Below are 20674 nucleotides of genomic sequence, written 5' to 3' on the forward strand. Positions count from 1 at the left end.
CTTCCAAATCATAACCAACTGGTCTTTCATTTGCAATCTAAAAAGCAAACAATTTTGATTGCAAAAACAATAGTTCAATTGTAGTTAAATAAAAATTATGAAATAGCTGAGCCTTGTCGACTAATATTAGGCTTTACGTGAATAATAAGAAAATACTTTTTTGTTCTCCTGCGTTGTTTTTCATTTTGGGCTGTATTATACACTTTACAATAGCTAGAGTTGAAAACTACTGTCAGCTACTGCAGAACGATGTGTGATATTTAGTGTAGTCTTAGATTTTTTATAGTAAGCGTTCTTATATATTTGTGAGATAACACCTAACGGCCGAAGCAACACATTTTATGCTGCAGTACGGAAATGTAAATTTGTAAACAACCAATGAATGATTACCTTTCTGTGCACTGCTTTGAAATGTAAATCATTGTTTTATTCTGGTCATTGGCTTCAATGTACAACTTATGTTTAAATTTGAATTTTATATCTAATTACATTTTCTCCAGTGTACGGAGAATTTTACTGGAACATTAATTTGTCGAATGCAAGAAATAGCAGCTTTGTTAAGTTCATTTCGTATACATTTATCACTGATAAAGCTAAGAAATTCACATACTTGTAGAAATTCTGCAGAATATATCGAAGATAACGCCACTTTAATTCCCTGGATTTGACTTAGATATATTAACAATAGATTTTTATATGGCCACAAACTAAAGGCAAAGTTCAAGAATTTGTGAGCCACCTGAATCCACAATATTGTACAATATCAAACAAGGGTTAGAGAAACATGACAGCCTATTGATCAAAAATACCCAAACTCAAATTTCAGCCCTTAGAAATGGGCTTTCTCATGAAACAAGACAAAAAGGTCTGTCCTGAAAATGATGTAAAATATATATTTGGGTTCATCACAAATAGCGGAAATATAATACTAAATAAAATAATTCTGAAAAGGGTAAGTATTCGATGTCCTGAATTAGGCTTGGTCATGAAGAAGTTGCATACATCTAATCTCACTTTATCCAGTCAACTGTAAATGACAGCTATTAAGATATATAATATTGTATATCCTCGAGGATTTTCAATAAACACAAACTATATGATATACCATGTCATCTTTAATCGAGAATACATAAAAAAAACAGATACTGTTAACTACCGATAACCTTTGAAACACTAAATACTGGAATATCATCGAGATTTAGACAATTATCAGTAGTGTCTTCTTCAGTACTGTCCGTTTCTTCAGAGACCACTACACCCCAGGGTTGCAGCTCTGCAGATCCAAATATAACGAATAAGATTGCTGCAATGACATAAACTACAGAAGTTGTGTAGAAAACGATGGACCATCGTTGAAATGTCTCCTAAAGAAAACAAATGCATTTATATCTTTTTAAAAAAATCTTCCTTCGGCGTTCTTGCCATTCACAAGATAGAAAGTATAACTTAACTTAGTTCTATGTAATATATACAAATAGAAAGTATTGTACTTGTATTGAATAGCAAAATAAAACCAAAAATACACAGAGAAGCAGTGTATGAAGAATTACTACTATGTTATTATTTTTATCAGAATTGAACTAGTGTTCTGATAATGTCACTTCGAGGATTCCTAGCTCCCGACTCGTCGATGGAAAAATGCGATTCGTACTTTGGGATTTTGGGTGTCCTATAAGAAGAATGGTGGTCAGACAAATGTAGTTGAAGAATGGTGTCCGCTAGATGTCTCTCCTTTAGCCCATCATTTCAAAATTAGAAAAAGTTATATGTAAATATCTCTTTATATGGCCTTGCTTGAAAATTCTCAAACAAAGAAACATTTTATCCTTCTGTAACCATCTTCCCCTACCGTAAACATATTTTTCTGAAAAAACTATTGATATATTTGTGCAAATCTTCGTATTTTGGCGAAGTTCTAATACAAAAAGTGATTGTGATGTTTTCAAGATAGTAAGATAATATAAACCAAGTAAGAAAGCGCATTTTCTAGACGAAAAATGTTAAAACAAATTTATAGAGTCATTGTATAGATATTATTACAAACGGGTAGCTAGTAAAATATTGAGGTAAATGTAAAACATTTTAAATTAAAAACAATGCATCACCTAGACTTTATAACACCAAGAATCCCAGGTTAGAGAAAATTACATCTACATATTATTATAAGTGATTTCTATTAGTAGGTCGTATGAATACATAAAGAATATGATAATTGTAAAAGTAAAATAAATGATATTTATTACGAAACCTATTTTTTATTAATTATTGAAATGTTTGTTTGTAATTTGAGTAAAGCCACAGTGTGTTATCTGCTGCATCCACCATGGGGATCGAAGGCCGGATTTTAGTGTTCGTAAACTTACCACTGTTCCACCAGAGGACAATTATCAAAATACTAAAATGAAATGAAGTGGATGATGTTGTACCATATTTAATATGTTAAATTAAGTGGATGATGTTGTACCATATTTAATATGTTAAATTAAGTGGATGATGTTGTACCATATTTAATATGTTAAATTAAGTGGATGATGTTGTGCCATATTTAATACGTTAAATTAAGTGGATGATGTTGTACCATATTTAATATGTTAAATTAAGTGGATGATGTTGTGCCATATTTAATACGTTAAATTAAATGAAAAAAGTTCTTCAATGTCTAATATTGTAAAACCCAAACAATATAATGTAAACAAATGTTAAAATATCATTCAGTAAGAACAACCAAAACAAATGTTTTTAATGCAGCCAGATTTCTTTAATAGCATAAAAATATAGCACACTGCTTCAGAACATGGTTATCTTTTTAAAAACTAGACAAAAGATGTTTTATAAATGACGTTTCATGAACAAAAATGCTATTAATAATTTCTAGTAACTGGATAAAAGGCGAAATATAATACACAGATAAAACAATATTTCTGAACAAAAACAGAATATGTGTTATTGTGGTATAAAATTTAATAAACAATGAGCAAAACTGAATTCTATGCTGAAAAACAGTAACATTTAAAAACAATCGTTATCTTTACTTTCTTTCTCTAACGTTATAATTCTATGGCAATCATGATTTTTCAGGATCTCGACAAATTGTTTATATTAAATATTTGCGATGAAAGCTATAGCCTGACACTGAGTATGAGCCTGGCGTAAGCCTGCAATCACTCTCTCACGTATGTTAGATAAAACGTGTATTATTTGAAAAAAATCATACAACTGAACACTTACAATACATTAAACAAAATAATGATGTATATACTGTTATCCTTATGAAATTTTAAGGTTAAATTCCATTCTATTTTTCTATTAATAGTTTTTATTGAGATGAAATTCCTTGATTAGGTACAAATATATAAGAAAATTTATAAAACATAAATAAAGTTCAAGAGCTAAGAGACGAACACTTAAGAAAGGAGTTACAAGAAAGAGATGTCATATTTAAAGAACAATTAAGAAAAATAATCTGACTGAAGAGAGGGTCGACAAAGCTATTGAAAATGTACAGAGGGATTACAGCAAATGTGTAGAAGTACAAAAACATCTATAATGTAAAGAACGATTATAATAGCAAGATCAATGAGGTAAAAAAAGTGTACCAATGACAGAATAAAACACTTTAAAAAGAATTGATAAATATAAAGATCAAACCACCCACGCATCTTTTTGCAACCTCCAATAACTCTAACTCAAAACACCATTTAATATTAAATATCGAATAGGATAACCTGTTTGGTTTACTCTCATTACCACTACTACTGTGTCATTTGTGACTGCAGGTCCTTCCTGAACTACTGCAGTTATGTTACTTCCAATTCAACAACATCACCTAATCGGGGAAAAAAGGCTATGGTGGAAAAGTACTCTGGGAGGCATATTAAGCTCAGTTCGAAATATTTTGTAAAGTGAACAGATGGAGTATAGAACAACAAGCTATTCATTTTGAAGCTCATTTAAAAAGATCGGCTTTAAATACATTATGAATCCTTCGAACTGAGAGCCGTAACAACTATTAAGCATTGGCATTTGCCTTTTCCAACATGTTTGGAGGGACAAACCAGAAGGAATTATTCAAAACAAAGTTCCGAAACAAGGTATGGTGGAAACAAACGACCTGAACAAAACATGTGGAAGATTTGTAAAGGCTTGGCCAATTATCTTACCTAATTGTTCCACATGATATGATGGATTCCATGACACGTAAGCAATTTACAGATGCTATGATGGATGAGGATACGCGAATTAGATTTAAGCAAAGTAGGTGTACATCTTTGAAAGAACTTCATCAGTTTGTAGCTGTGGAACGTGAATCCACAAAAGTTACAGATAAACAACTAAAGGCGTCATCTACAAGTTACAGGATCATTAGATCAAGTAGCATTGAAATGCCATTTCCTTCTGATGATAGTTCAACCAGAAGAACTGAAAGGATTAATTAGACAACTAGTTACACAGAATGGAACATATAAGCTACAATACAATATATGTTTCAAGTGTAACTTGAAAAGACACATTGCCAGCAACTACAGACAAAAGTAAGTATGGGTTAAAAACTTCTTTCAAAGGAGTTTGGAAAAGGAAAACCATTCTAAATATGGGAAGCATGGTCATTATGACCAATAGAAACTGTGAGGAATCAACAGATGTTATTAAGCCAAGTAGACAATATCCTTAGGATGAGTCTTCGAGCCCAGTCATATTAATGGAACAACAAAGAGCTAATCGACCTAGGAAGAACTCAGCCAGAACAGCCAGTGATGATAAAGGACAAGAGTTCATTCGATCTCATCCCATTGACTTGGGAAGAGAAAAATACCAAAAAGACTTGGTGAATAGACAGTTAAAACTCTGTTTTATTTGTATATCAAGATCGTTCAAAGGAAGGGGGCAGTGTTGGAAGCTATATTTTCAATGCTATAATTTAATTTTTTGATAGAGGAATGTTGCTAATCATGATGATGATGCTAGATTTAAGAAGTTCATAAAACTATTCGTAGACTACCTAAAATTATCAAGAAATTTCGTGAAAGTTGTAAAAATGAGAGTACATTATAGATAAAAGTAGTCAGAGTCACTGAGAATTCAGTGAAGTATTTAGCGAATGATTCCTTTCTGTGCCACTCAGTTAGTTCAGTGTCAGAAACGTTATTCAGTGAGAGTTATCATGTCTATTTTGCCATTCAGTTAGTTGGTGAGTTTGTATTGTTTATCGATCTATTAGCTTTGTGAAGACATTTTATAAATTAGGCGCAGTTGATATTTAAATGTCGTATTTGAAGCTAGGCCTACATTAGTTTCAGAGTCTATGTTAAAATTTACTTGTGAGCTTAGGCCTAAAAATGAACTAGGCTGTATTAGACGTTTATTTGTTTTTGTTGTTTTTTATTAAGCACAAAGCTACATAAAGGGTTATTTGTGCTCTGCCCAGTACGGGTATAAAAATATCAGATATTTTCTTCTATATTCCTAACCTTTAAACAAACTAAAAAAAAAATGCCACAACATAAAGTTAATACATTATTGTGCATTTTTTTACATTGTGGTGTTATCAGTTTATTTAAATTATGCACATGTAAGGTCTTTTACCACAACTAACTATAGTTATATGTATTTTTGAAAATCTGTATAATTTAACCGGAAAGACGGTAACATGTCCTAGAAAGTTAAATAATTGTGACAGTAAGCTCACCATTTAAGGAATAAATTATGTAAAATGTTTCAAAGATTTAAGTTGATTAAACAAAGAGGAAGAAATGTTTCACAAGTTAATACACATCTAAATACCAATATAAAGTATCATCACTCGGCTGCTCCATTCAAAGGCTCCTTCACGATTGACATAAGACCCAATGTACCGACGAAGTTCCTCTGTTATCCCGAAATACTTGTATAGCTATTCCAAAGGGAGAGGGTCCTTAAACGCTCTTGGTACCAGAGCAGACATGTCACGTTTTGTCCCACCAGCTTGCGAGGGAGGGTATGAACGGTATCCCGAGGGGAGCCAGGAACACAAAATACGATGCCAAATTTGTGTTCGGCGACCCTAACAACCTATTCCTAAAGCATTATAATGACTGAATTATCTTCCTGGCGCATTTTAGACTACCTTTATTAGGGATGTATGTCATACAGATAAATACACTCCCATTGATATCACCAGTCTGTCTGCTAAATTTGGTCCTGCTAACTTCATAACTGCGGGTGGAATTTGCGGACAAAGTCACAAACACACAACATGAGTTAGTATAAGACCATGTCACATACGTCAACATCAGGAATGTTGGAGCATTGGCAACAACTGAACATTAAACGTTCACTTCATCTTCACTTTTTAGCAGTAACAGAGTATCACGATATTCCAGAATACAGACTGAAAGTATTGTTAACAGCAGAGGTACCCAAGTGATGAAACAATGCATTTTAACTATTAGAAGTAAGAACAGTATATTAAAATAACTTTATTCGTTAATGAGTTAATTTTGGTTTTGATCTATGTAGCTAGCTTGCTTGAACAAAGATAATAATAATGGAAACGTATTACTAGAAGTTGAGTACCGAATAATACAAAAACAATTTCGCACTAAATCATTTTAAAGTTTAAAACAAGTAATTCCACGAGTTGTCAGGCTGTCATCAAGCTAGTTATTCATAACGTTGTCTTTTTCACAGTAATAACACGAAATCTGAAACAAGGTCCCAAAATAATATAAATTTATCACTCCGTCCTACAAAGGTTTGGGGTATGTTCTTAATCGTGCGAAAGGATTACTATTTTCTGTAGACATTCATGGTGGTACAAGAAGGAAGTAGTTTGAATTAATCCTTCTTAATTTTCTATTATTATTATTGTACATATTGCATTCGCTGCAGTGTTGATTGGAAATAAACGAAAAATAGGAGATAATGACTTCTTAATATAAACATTTTTTACTTTTACTTCATTTAGTTACTAAAAATTCAATTTGAAAATTCATAACTGGTATCTGACCAAACCTGAGCTGATTATAAATCATTTGGTTTATGTGACTACATATAAGTCACATTTTTCGCCATGTGCTCCTATTTGTTGTCCTTTGTACTACATCCTTGGAACTATATCTCCCATAATCATTGATACTCATTGATATTCTAAGGCTTCCAAAGAGTCTCATATTTATCTTCATATTTCCAAAAAATGAAAGTTTTGACAGAACATAAGCGTGTTACAAAATACAACAACAAAAAACATGAAGAGTGAAAATAATTCTGACTTACATTGTGCTCTATTAAACTTCCAACAAAAGCTGGGGCAATGAATCCGGTCATCTGGGCAAGTCCGTTAGATAACCCCATTAATGTTCCTGCAAAACAAAAGTTATAGTCACATACACGTTACTCCGAATGCAGTATTCTATTTTCCAAAACCTGAGGGTCGCAGCTTCGAATCCCCATCGCCCTTTCAACCATGGGGTGTTATAATGTGAAGGTCAGTCCCACTAATCGTTGGTAGTGGGTAGTGTTGACTAGTTTCCTTCTCTCTAGTCTTTCACTGCCAAATTGTGGACGACTAATGCAGATAGCCCTCGAGTAGCTTTAGACGAAATTCAAGACAAACGAATATATTTGCGTATGTTTTATGGATACACAAATGAGAACAGTAAATATTTGGCGTAATATTATTTAATAACAAGATTCGTTGTTTATTTGTTGGTTGTTAAACACAAAGTTGCAGAATCGGCTATCTGTGCTGTTCCAACCACGGGTATCGAAACACGATAGCCATCTCTAAGTTAGCACTAAAAGACTGAAGAAAGGCTTGTTTTGTTTGTTTGGAATTCAGCACAAAGCTACACAATGGGCTATCTTTGCTCTGTCCACCACGGGTATCGAAACCCGGTTTATAGCGTTGTAGGTCCGCAGACATACCGCCACTGGGGACTGGAGGAAGGCAGCTAGTCATCACCGCCCACCGCTAACTCTTGGGCAACTCTTTTATAAACGAATAGTGGGTTTGACCGTCACATTATAATGCTCTCACGGCTGAAAGGGCAAGCATGTTTGGTGGTACGGAGATTCAAACTCGCGACCCTCAGATTGCGAGTCAAGTGTCCTAATCATCTGGCCATGCCGGGCCTTAGCCACTTGGGAGCGAACGAGAATCACTCTTAACACAAGTTAAACATGTAGAAAAATATAAGCCAGAAAGTTAAATTTTATAAAAGCAATTTAGAGCGTGTTAGGGCGATTTTTAACATTTTAACAATATTTACATGATTCAAATTACAGCACAAGAAGCATATGAAAATTTGCAAGCATGCCTCATAGATGGCGTTAGATTGGAGGAGTATATTATTAAATGGTTAGCTGCAAATTATTATGAGGATTGTTCTCTGTTTAAAGGTAAACTAATAGAGAAGATTTTTTTGTATTTTTTTAATGTTTTGTATGTTCGATTAACATAGCTTAAGCTGTTTTCTATCCGTTCAGGACAGTTTCTATACGTTTACTTTTAACATTGTTTTCAGATGAGTGTGTTTTCTCTGAAATGTTTCAAACATACGAGGGTCCTTTAAAATGATGTTTTAGCTTGATAAACATTGGTTGACACGATTTTTTTCCATTTCACTTACGTAAGAATGATCACAAAGACTCCACTTAACTTCATAAACTGATTCATTGTTTTGCCTTTCGCAAGGATAATGTTGCACAATATTGTTGACTTTTAATTATGGTTTGTGTGTAATGACAACAACAAAACTGATGTTGATGCTCTATATTCAGTTGTCGTTTCCACAGCTTTTTTGAGGAGTTCTCTAATTTTTTTGAATGAAAGGAATTGCGCTTATGATAATGTTTTTCCTGTGTGGCTGTTTATAGGTTTTAATACGGGATAACTTCTCAACATTAGTTTCATTAATTATTTTCCTAAAAGTTCTTTTAGGCAAATCGTTCTCTTGAGTGAATATTTTAGATAATCTTTCCAATTCATAATTTAACTAGTTGTGGGGTGGATAGCCGGATTCTTTTTCACAAATATAGCACTATTATAACTGAAAGTGCAGACCGTGTTCTGAATCATATCATGGCTGGAGCCTTTTACCTAATTACATATTATAAAACATGCATCAAGAAATTCGGTAAGTTTTTTTGGAGGTAATTAAATGGGTGTTTGCTCATATATTTGATAGTAACTTGACTAACATTCTGATGTTTCTAAGTTAGCTCATTTTTCTAAAACAACAACAAAACTCCCAGATCATGAATTTTTTTATTACCTAACAACTATTTTATACCTCCTAATGTGAAATACTCTTTGTTAACACTTTCAATTTGATTATTATCGTGTTGTTGTAACAGTTTCTTTTGTTGAGCAGATTGTTTTAGGTTGTATACTGCATTTTATATTTATACTAGATTATCTACAAATCAGCTTAATTAATTTCGATAACAGGCACAACTCCACAGTAACTGCTAATACAAGAATTTCACATACTTTCTAGCTTCTCTTGTACTAATGACACTTTTTCGTATCTCTATTACTTCAATGAAGTATAAGCTCATTGTTCATGAAATTGAGTTAAATTACTAACTGGCTCATAGTAAAAGACAAATTGACTAGCAAACTCGATAGCACAATAACCGTAAGAGCTACTCTTCTTTAACTCACTTTTTATAAATAAATAGCTTTAATAGTGTTCTAAGATTTCAAGAAGATTCTACATGTTAAGCTACATCCATTCCACGAAGCCATTGCCCCCTCTTGCCAATTAATATTTCAAACGTCTAAACTAATTAAAAAGCTAAACAGAGCCTGCAGTTAACGCTATTAACGTGGCTAATTGGGATTGCAATGTATTGTAACATTATTGCACTACAATATCTTAATCAAACACAATTGTAGAATAGATTTATTATTCTACCTTAACATCAAAAACACGTAGAATGTTCACATTTTGTGATGATTATCTAAACCTAATACAGATAAAGAGCTGCAAGTTCGTGAACATTAAACTACGAATCTAATATGATAAATTTACTTAGATTATTGAGCGATAATGTTAGTCAGTAATTTTTAGAGAGCTCTAAATAATTTCTCTGAACTCTTTTAAATGTTTACCTAAATTCCACACTCTCGTAAAAATTTGAAAATTTACTTTCACAGTCTAATCTTTGAATTTAAAATGCTAAGTAAAATTACGACAGCGACTATTAGGCCGCCTAATTAGTTTAATAAAAACTTCATCTTCATAATGACATATATCAGGCAAAAATTTAAATATCCACTTAATATTCGTATGAAAATTAGTACGACAACTTTTACATTTATATCAGAACATCTGACATGACGATAGCATAAGTACCCTTATATGCAACTGTACTATTCGAAAATTGTTAAGTCAGATGGAGAATTAAAAGTATCACATCATATATTTCATAAATTGATTAAGAAGCAAGTCTGACAAATATATATATATATATTTTCACCTTCATCTATAACGATGGGGTGAAGGAGATTTCCAATATGGCTTTTCACCTTGCCAAGCCTCACTCCTCTTTCTTTTCAGTTTCTATAATCATATCAGCACTGCAATTATGTTGTTTTTTACATATTATTTCTGACTGATTTGAGATTTTCGTTTGCAAACTAATGTGTAATGTGTGTAGTATTCTTCAAATGGATGGACTTTGATTTGTAGGAAACTTTACACTAAAAGTGCTGTAACAGATAAAAGAACGACAACATTATGTTAAAACAACCATTAAACATCAATAGGGCCCGGCATGGCCAGGTGGTTAAGGCACTCGACTCGCAATCTGAGGGTCGCGGGTTCGAATCTCCGTCACACCAAACATACTCGCCCTTTCAGCCGTGGGGGCGTTATAATGTAATGGTCAATCCCACTATTCGTTGGTAAAAGAGTAGCCCAAAAGTTGGCGGTGAGTGGTAATGACTAACTGCCTTTCCTGTAGTCTTACACTGCTAAATTAGAGACGGCTAGCGCAGATAGCCTTCATGTAGCTTTGCGCGAAATTCAAAACAAACAAACATCAATATATCTTCTATTATAACAGGAAACTGTTTTCCCAGAGTCAAGGGAATGGAATAATACAATTATTATGATAAGAGTGGAGTATAGGAAGACATCCAAAGGCGCCTTTAGTTTTCAAAAAATAAGATACAATTTCCATGGTTAGTAGCCTATTCAATCTCCATAGAAGTGAAAAGCATCTTTTTCTTCCAGTTTGAAAACCCATGTTTACATCTTGGCTTCACTACCCCTAATATTCTCCGGATTCTTTTGAGTCGAAAGAAAATTAACAGTTGAAACGTAGGATATTATCGTTTCATTAATTATAAAAATGATCATAATATAGACTCTGAACCATCACATTGAGTGGATTCCCATCGCCACAGCTTCACTGTTACTAGCAGCTCAGAGATGATGACGTGGAACCATTGTCGCGGTTTTGTATCTCGTTAATGGGAGTGGAAAATTGTGTGCTCATTTATTTCGTCTTTCATAAGTTTACCTTTATATAGATAGTAGATTTAATTAACATGTTGTTGGATAGTTTTAACAATTCACCCGAGGAAAGATTATGGGTATTTGACTTGGTTTTCTTGATACCTAAGATTTACACATTTCAGTAAACAACATTGAATCAGAATTCTTTACTTGGCCAGAAAAAGTTTTATGCAGAGGTCAGTGTCCTTAAAAACTCATCAACCAATCTTCACGCCATTGAAGCTTAAGTTCGCTAGTTGATTTAACTTCCCCTTTTTTATCCATTACTATCTTCGTGTAGTTCTGTCTATTACTTGCTCTTGGAGATGAAACAAAAAGCTGCTCTTCCAAATTTTCGCTCAGACCATAAACTGTTGAAATTGTTCATGTTTATTCTATAGACATTTCCATATATCAGTCGCAAACAACATATATAAACAAAAACCATCTAGAAAGTTTTTCGCATTAAAATGCCCAACTCTCAAGATTATGTGAATATAAAAATGTGTTTGTGGCTGGAACAGCGCTGATTCTTTAAATGTTTATCTCTACATCACAGATGTTTGATAATAGTAAGATACCATTTGAAAGATATTTTTTCTGACTGCGTTTTAAACCATAGTAAATAATGAACGAAAAGATAGACTCTGTGTGCACGTCTTTCAATTGTTTCAACGACCACTTAAACCCATTATTAGTAAAATTTCAATATGTCATGCTCGAGACTGACTCTGTTAATTTACATGGTTCTCATGATTCTCATAATATTTACAGTAAAGTATTAGCTTTTCAGTAGATCTGAAAACGTCAGTGAATGATAGGTAATTCTTATTTCTGGAGATATTGTAGTCATCTAGTCTTTCAGATTATAATGAACAGGTGAAATATAATGAACAGGTGAGCTTGAATCTGTAACGGTAATGGATTTCATAAATAACAACTAGTACAATCCCTAACCTAAAAGCTTCTTACTCTAAATGCATCAATCTTCGTTGTTTGTTTTTTCCTGCTGAGATTCAACATGTTCTATCGTTGACAATCTACTTTGTTTTCCGTCTTGTATGTATTTGCGATAAAGCAACTTGTACGAAATACTAACTGACATCTTAAATGGCTCTTCAGGAGATGGACAAATGACAAATACTGTTTAAGTAAAAACGTTTCTGTGAGCAGTGGAAGTTTGTGCGCCTTTTTTCTTTCAAACACAACTTCTGTGGTATCTCTAACAGCATTTACAAAGAGCGGGTTGTGTACGAGAATTAACTCATTGATGTTAGTATTAATATAGACACACCGAACCTCTGATGTTATATACATTTCTTGATATTTACCATTTTCAGAGAGACTTAAACTATATAGAACTGAATAGTTTCATCTTTGCATATTTTATATTTTCATACCTTCTTATCAAGATGAGAAGTTGTCACTACTTTAACTGTAGCCACTCCAGTGGCAAAGCGGTATGTCTGTAGACTTACAACGCTAAAAACCGCGTTTCGATACCAGTGGTGGACAGAGTACAGATAGCGTATTGTGTAGCTTTATGCTTAACTTCAAACAACAACAACTTTAACTGAATTATTACATTTTTTTCACTCTTGGGAAATAGTAGTTTTATTAATGTTTTTTCATATATCTATATTACACCATTTTTTGTGGATGTTTTCTAACATAGACTTTTTTCATAATGAGAGTTATATCAAAATAGAGAGTTTCTACTTAATTTCAGCTGAATTTAATTAGTATTGTCCAGCTACTCCGGATTTCACGATTGAGCTTTTTCATCTGAATTCTTTTCCGCCTTTTGCTACAAAGGGTTTCTGAGGTTCTTTTCTAAACTTCCCATATGCTACGTTTGGCTACACATCTTTCTTGCTTCCGGTTGTAAATATGGTGACCCCGCGTAAAAATCATCTCAAAACTTCTGTATAGTATATTTAACATGATTCATAATTTCCTGTGGAACGTATTTGTTTGATAGCATTAGTATTACGTCCAGTATTTATAAAGTTTGAAACAAATCACCTTTTGATGATTTTCCTTATAACGTTTTGGTTATAGATAAACATTAATCTTGGTCTATATCAACTTTTCTGGATGATTTTAGCATTAGAACAGATTTCCTGAACTGTATTTCATCAAATCTAATTGGCTCAATTTCCACAGGAAATCTAAAAGTTTTTTCCATAGTATTTATCTTACTTTATCTCAGTGGGACGAGCATATCTTCGTCCTATACACTCTGTAAACTAATGAAATTCTAGGAAATAAATTATCTCATGGGTAATTCTAAGAAAGACAATTGTAATGAGGTTTTCATGTCTCTAGGAAATGGTGATTCTTCTGTGCACTCTGATGGGACTAAACTGTTTTTGATAAACCACTTGTTTCTTAAGTTCTTATATTGTATAAGAATGTTTTATAATGGTTTTCATACAGAATGATTCATATTAAAGAGACCAACATTCGCGGGCGAATACAACATGTCTCTGCCACGCAATCCCAAAATGGCTAATTTTGACAGCTAAAAAATCGTCGAAATCACAGAAAACTCGTAAACTGTTTACATGAATGCTTGGAACCTGCTGCAAGAAAGTATTTTTGTATCAAATCCCATGTAAGGTGGTTGACATACACATGGTTAGTTAACATAACCCCCAAATTATGCTTTCTTCGCTGAAAAAATTAGCAAAATTCCCAAATTGTCTATATCTTTATTTGGGACCTGTAAAAAAATATCTTTATACCAGGTCCCATGCAGATTGGCCGAAACACGGGAGAATGATTGTAAAAAAAACCCTAAAAGTTAGCTTTTTGTGGCATCTTGATCACCCTACGATTACTGAAAATGGGCAACTCCATTTTTTAAAGTCAACTTGTTCGGTGCAAAAAAGTATATATTTGTATCAATTTCCACCTTGATTGCTGTGAATATGACCGCACAGGAGCCCAAAATATATACTTTTTGGGTTGTTTTACTTTTGACTTAATAAAATCCTTAAAATGTCTAAATAAAAAATGAAAAAGGTGTCTGGGTGTATTGGACCAAGGTATAACCCTACTGAGGTTCAAGTCGATCTGTTGAGAAACTAAGGAATTGTGGTCGATTGAAAAGTGTTTGGAAGAAGAAGAAGAAAGCAAGAAGAAATAATAGAATGTATGTTTCTCTGCGGGCACATAAAAATTAGAGGAAAAGACAGAAGTCCTAAAAGGCTGATAATTATATTAATTCAAAGATACTCAGTTCTCTTAACATTCATAAAAACTTCAACTGTATATTTACATCTTTAAACAATAAAATATTTAAAATTAAGTTTTAAACTTTAATTTCAAAAAATCATTGACTTTTGTTTTTGTTTTTAAACTTATTAGTACTTAAAGCACCTTTTTGGTGATTTTAGTTTAGCTAAAATTCTGTACGTGAATTTTCTAGCATTTATATATTTTCAAATGTGACAGAACAGCTCATAAAAATGCCAAATTTGTAGTTACCAAGTTACGAACATAAATATAGTAACTAAATAAATATTCTGGAAACATTAAAAGTGCAGAAGTGATAAACATGGAAAATCTTTTAGATTTCTAGATGCTGTGGTTATTATCACCTTTAAAAATTAGATACGTTATATTGTAACGAAGTTATATCATTTAATAAGAAACTCGTGATTGCAAAGTTGGCTAAGTAAATTTAGGAACTTGTATGGTATTAATATACTAGCAATGATGTTTAAAATAAAATATTTGGAAACTTTTTAAAGCTATTGTAGATAAAGATAGTTTTCAAATTTGATGACGAGGAACCCACTTTGCGACTAATAATGGTTGGAGACGGCTTGAATGGATAATGAAGAAAAACTTTAATATAGGTTTAACATAACAACAAATGTATAAAGTTTCGACAAGGTTTTGTCATCATCATCATTCAAGCCGTCTCCAACCATTATTAAAGATAGCTTTGTTGATATTGTTACTTTGAGTATTAAAATTTTTAATCTTCTTTCAAAATTATACGTAAATATTAAATAATATTACATTTTCCACGTGATTTCACACGTTTACATCAAAGTACTTGTTCAAAACATTTTATAGAAGGGATTGAATGATTGTAAGATATTCTAAACTTCCAAGCAATTTCTCGAATGAAAAAAAAGAACAAATATTTTAAGATACTAAATTATTAAAACATATACCTGCAAAGTCAGGAGACAAGTCCATGTGGGTCACTAAATATCCAGCATATGAAAATCCACTAAAACCCATGGCTAGAGTAAAGAGAGCAGCATTTAAGGTGTTATTGCAGCCTGCATAAACTACGCCAATCAAGCACAAAGCTGGTCCTATACAACCTAGTCGTTAAAAAAAAAGTTCTTATTTTTATCTTATAAACAAGTTTTATTTTCAGAAAGATTGAATTTCATTACATGCCAAACGTTATTAGGTCAGCAGGTAATGGATTACTGTTAGATTCATTTTATAGTACGTGTAGCTTATGAATTATAATAAACAAGAAAGTGATATTAAGAACCAATATCATATATAGTTACTCATATAAGAATATATAAGTAATATTTCTGAAAAGTAAACTTCATGGATTAATTGAGGTAAAAATATATTGCCAATACCTTCGTGAGAGCGAAGTGTTCAAACAAACCAAAATTATATAAAACATTTAGATTATCATAAAAGAACGGCCATTTCACACTTAGCAGTGAAAATCCAAGTTTGCTCACTGTTAAAACCTCGTCTCTCATAAATAGCTGTAACGTAATACTAATTTTATGCCTTTAGATATTATTTAGAAAAAAAGAGATTTAAATAAACTGTGAAATAAAGACCAAAGCAGTTGTCTCGTTTGTTTTATTTCGTTCTTTGCTCACTCGCTTTCGTGTTTTGCACTCTGAATAAAATAATCTGCATAAATGGTGAAATACCACTGCTCTGCAACTTAAATGAAACTTTATCTAGTTATAACTATTATAAAAAGTACACCACTGTGAATAAGTTAGAGACCACCATTGAGTCTCCTGTGCTAAAAGTATCCAATGATGAAATATATCAATAAAGTTAATCTAAAACCATTATTTATTTAAATATTTTCCAAATAATATGTTTGGTTTAAATGTATATTCCATACAATAAGGTGTAAAAATGTTAGAACTGACAATAGTTATGTCTCTGAAAGTTAGAACATGCAGCTTTTAATGGTATAACTATTATATTGACTTCGAACATCAAAAAGTATTCTACACATTCATTGACTCCTTAATCTTTGATGTTGTTATTTGATTTTGTAAAAAAGTAGTTTTTTTATAGTCTGTGACTCTAACATGAGTGCTTTGCCTTCAAGAACGAAATATGGCTCCAAGAGACACATTTTCTGGTGAAGCACGACCTAGTATAATAGCTTTGTATAAAGAAGGCTTCTAAATATAATCAAAAGATGGATTGAAACTGGTATCACTGAAGACAAGAACAGTCTCGAAAGACCACATGGTCTTCCCAGGTTAGGTGTTAAATACTTAAAGCTTATTTCACTCAAGAGACAAACGTGTATCTAGCAGCTACCATACAGCAAAGCTTAATAAATCACTGGCCTTCCATAGTACGACGTAGATTGTATTGCTAAAATGGTGCATTGCAGATACAAAGACTTTATTTCCGTAAAGTAAGAAAAATAAGAGACTTAAGTTTGCAAAAATTTACAAAAACTGGACAACCTGTACCTGGGAAAGATTACTTTGGTCTGTTGATGTAAATTGCGAGATTTTTGGTACCAATAAACATCAGTAGTTCATCGCACTAGTGGTGAGAAATTAAAGAATAATTGTCTGCAATCAGTTAATTAAGTATGGTGGAGGTAGCATTCAAATATGACTGTTTAACCACAACTGGAGTTGGTGATCGATATCTACCATAATGACGAATTCCTGGATTCTGCTCAACATAAACAAATACTCGTTCATCATTCTATTTCTTCTAAGCGTCGTTTAATGGAAAAAACATTTCATTCTCCATTATGATAACAATCCCAAACATACAGTAAGTGCAGTAAAACATAATCCCAATAAAAAGGGAACAGATGGAACTCTTGCATACTTCTGTGTGTGGCTTCCAGCGGAGGCAACCATAATCAAAGAAGGAATATTGGGCAGTACTTCAAGAAAACTGGAATTGAATTCTCCAAAAACTTGAAGAAAGCATCTCTCATCGGTTTTGGAAGTTATTTCAGCTAAGCATGGCATTAATGAAATAAATTTAGGATGTTTTGAATGTAAAATACATATGGATGACTGAGTCGTCCCTAATTTTTGCACCGTACTGTATACGAAGTATTTTCTGAGCTGTAATTAGCTGATAAGTTAAGCCATATCTCATTATAAAGCATTCTTCCAAGAGTTACAATGAAATCACACGTACTATGTAATCATGTAAGCTATTAGTTATTAAGACCTTTTTGCACTTACCTATAGTGTTGAAGATCTTTCTAGTGCCACTCATTCCAATGTATCCTTTCCCTCTGATTAAATCCGCTAGACATCCAGCTATCCAGCCAAATACTCCCCGAAATAAATACGGGAGAGAAGATAGCAAACCATTCTATAATTATAAAAGTAAATATAAGTGTTTCCTAAATAAAAATAAACAGATAAAACTTATGTAAACCACCCAAAATTGTACTGTCTGTATCATTCGTAAAGATGAAAATAAATATTCTTTGGTAATAGTTGATTAACTTGGAAATTTGATTGTGTGTTTATATGAGTTTAAGTAAGTCCTATGTGCTTATTATGTATTCATGCGTGTTTATTCAAAGTGGCAAGCCTGTATCCATACAATTTCATGTAAACCTAATGTTATCATCAATTCCAGGTTGTCATTTCCATCTGGTACACCAAGTGTTGAGTATATTAATATAACACCTAACCATTTAGTATTTTTCATTTTAGCTAGTAAATTGGAAATAACAGAACTAGCTCTATGCAAGTTTAAACGAAGGTAATGTGATCATTTTTCACCTTTTCAGTCCAATAAGCAAACCTACCTTTCACATCAATTAGGCATAGAATCGCCCTCAAGGAGAAGAAATGTATATATTTTGTAAATTACAATAAACATGTTCATAAAGGTTTTCCAGGTTTGATATACTATGAAAAATGTTGTTTTTTTATGACGTGAGTATTGTTTTGTCGTCCAGTGGCTCAGTGGTAAGGCTGAGGACTAATAACACTAAAAACTGGGTTTCAATACCCGTTGTTGGCACAGCATAGATTGTGTTGCTTTGTGCTTAACGCAACGAAACATATTTTTAATAAAACATATATCAAACTAATAAACAACTTAATATTAACGTATATCTTCAAATTCTCTCTTATGAAGTGAATAGGAATTGTTGTTTAACATCGAGGTACACCAAGTGTATTTCTATTTTCTGCTTATATTTATGTCAGTTAAATTATTCATTATTTCATAATAAATGAACTTAAAGCAAGGTCCTGAGAAAACTTCCAACTTATTTGAATTCCTTAGATAGATATATTAGAATATTCTGTGGACTGTCCTTTCAAATTCTTGTGATGAGAAATGAACATATTTTTAAACAGTATTGTGAACCGAAGACTTTCGTCACTACTTTTGCTTGAATAGTGAATAATATCTACAAGTACCACACATACTGTGACATCTTCTGTTAACATACTGTGACATCTTTTGTTAACATACTGTGACATCTTCTGTTAACATACTGTGACATCTTTTGTTAACATACTGTGACATCTTCTGTTAACATACTGTGACATCTTTTGTTAACATACTGTGACATCTTTTGTTAATATACTGTTACATCTTTTGTTAACATACTATTATATCTTTTGTTAACATAGTGTGACATCTTTTGTTAATATAGTTATATCGTTTGTTAACATACTATGACATCTTTTGTTAACATACAATGACATCTTTTGTTAACATACTATGACATCTTTTGTTAACATGCTATGACATCTTTTGTTAACATAGTATGATAGATCTACTGTGACTAGAAAATATTTATATTTTAAAGAATAATAAGCTTTTGAAGATTATTTAGATATAGAAGTTGTTTAATATTTGTAATATAACATTTTATAGCAATAAGCAGTACTCACATTATATTTTACTGCGTAATCAGACTATTCTTCCTAAAACAACTATAAATCTATCTAGACATTACATAATATAATTTCATTACTGTTTTGAAATCAAAGTGGAGAATATTTTTCATATATGTTGGAAGTTCTGTTAGTAATATACTGAAGCCCCAGTCCTGCCCAAAATGAGTGACAATCAGCATCCAGACCGGAAGTGATGTCAGAATGTTTCTCCACGGTATTGGAATATTCTGCTGGAAAAATAGTGAGTGAGTATTCAGTTTCATAATTCAATTGAAAAAAATTGCATTTAACAATAATAAATATTATTTTAAGCTATAACCATTTCTAACTTAAAAGGCGAACACATTTATATTCTGGTATATTCTAGTGAAATTTTCGAAATTGCTTACAAGTATTCTCAGTTAGTTTTAAATTCGTGTTGAACTGGTTGTTTACTAATAGTCTACACATGAACCTAAGGACTCCTTAATCAGAGTTGAGGTACTCATGTACTTACCCTAGCAGTTTTGGACGGTCACATCTTGAAATATTTCTTCGAAGTGGTTGGCACTGGAGATTTGATGTGAGTGGATATGAACGTTGTCAGTGCCAATTTATTCTATGTCCATAAGCAGAATAGAATTAGGTTAAGAAGCTTTGTAAGATACGTGAAGTTTGTAATATAGTGTAAGTGAGCAAGATCGATCTCACTCTCTCTCTTTTTCCAGACTTCAGATAAGCTAGAATAACCAAAATTATCTTCTTGTGGAAGCACCAAGAACTCACAGTGTGGTAGTTCTATAAAGGCAATGGGAATATTTACCTTTGTAACAGTGTAGTTTGGGAGTAAACTGATTCTATACATACTGTGTTAGTCTCTTATTTTGCAATCGAATACCGTTATCAAAATGTCAGTGTCATAATTTCTGTGGCTTTTGGGAATGAAGAAGGATGGGAATAGATTATTTTTATCTTCTTGTGTATCCATTACTAATGAATTAGGTGAAAATTATCAACAAATGTTATAGAATTAGCTAACACCTGTGCAACCTGTTAACATTC

At 32.4% G+C, this 20674-nt stretch overlaps 1 protein-coding gene across 1 annotated transcript in view; it reads right to left on the reverse strand.

The window, feature by feature from the left end:
* Positions 1–509: 509 nt before the first annotated feature.
* Positions 510–20674, reverse strand: part of LOC106457536 (putative inorganic phosphate cotransporter) — a 37004-nt gene continuing 16839 nt past the window's right edge. Inside the window, exons 6-10 of the mRNA XM_022383671.1 lie at positions 19711–19863; positions 17948–18080; positions 15674–15829; positions 7252–7337; positions 510–1364 (exon numbers count right to left, since the gene is read on the reverse strand). Of these exons, the coding sequence (XP_022239379.1) occupies positions 1149–1364; positions 7252–7337; positions 15674–15829; positions 17948–18080; positions 19711–19863 (744 nt within the window). The 3' untranslated portion in view covers positions 510–1148. The remainder of the gene's footprint in view (positions 1365–7251; positions 7338–15673; positions 15830–17947; positions 18081–19710; positions 19864–20674) is intronic.

The sequence above is a fragment of the Limulus polyphemus genome, unplaced genomic scaffold (assembly GCF_000517525.1).
Source record: "Limulus polyphemus unplaced genomic scaffold, Limulus_polyphemus-2.1.2 Scaffold17, whole genome shotgun sequence".
NCBI lineage: Eukaryota > Metazoa > Arthropoda > Merostomata > Xiphosura > Limulidae > Limulus > Limulus polyphemus.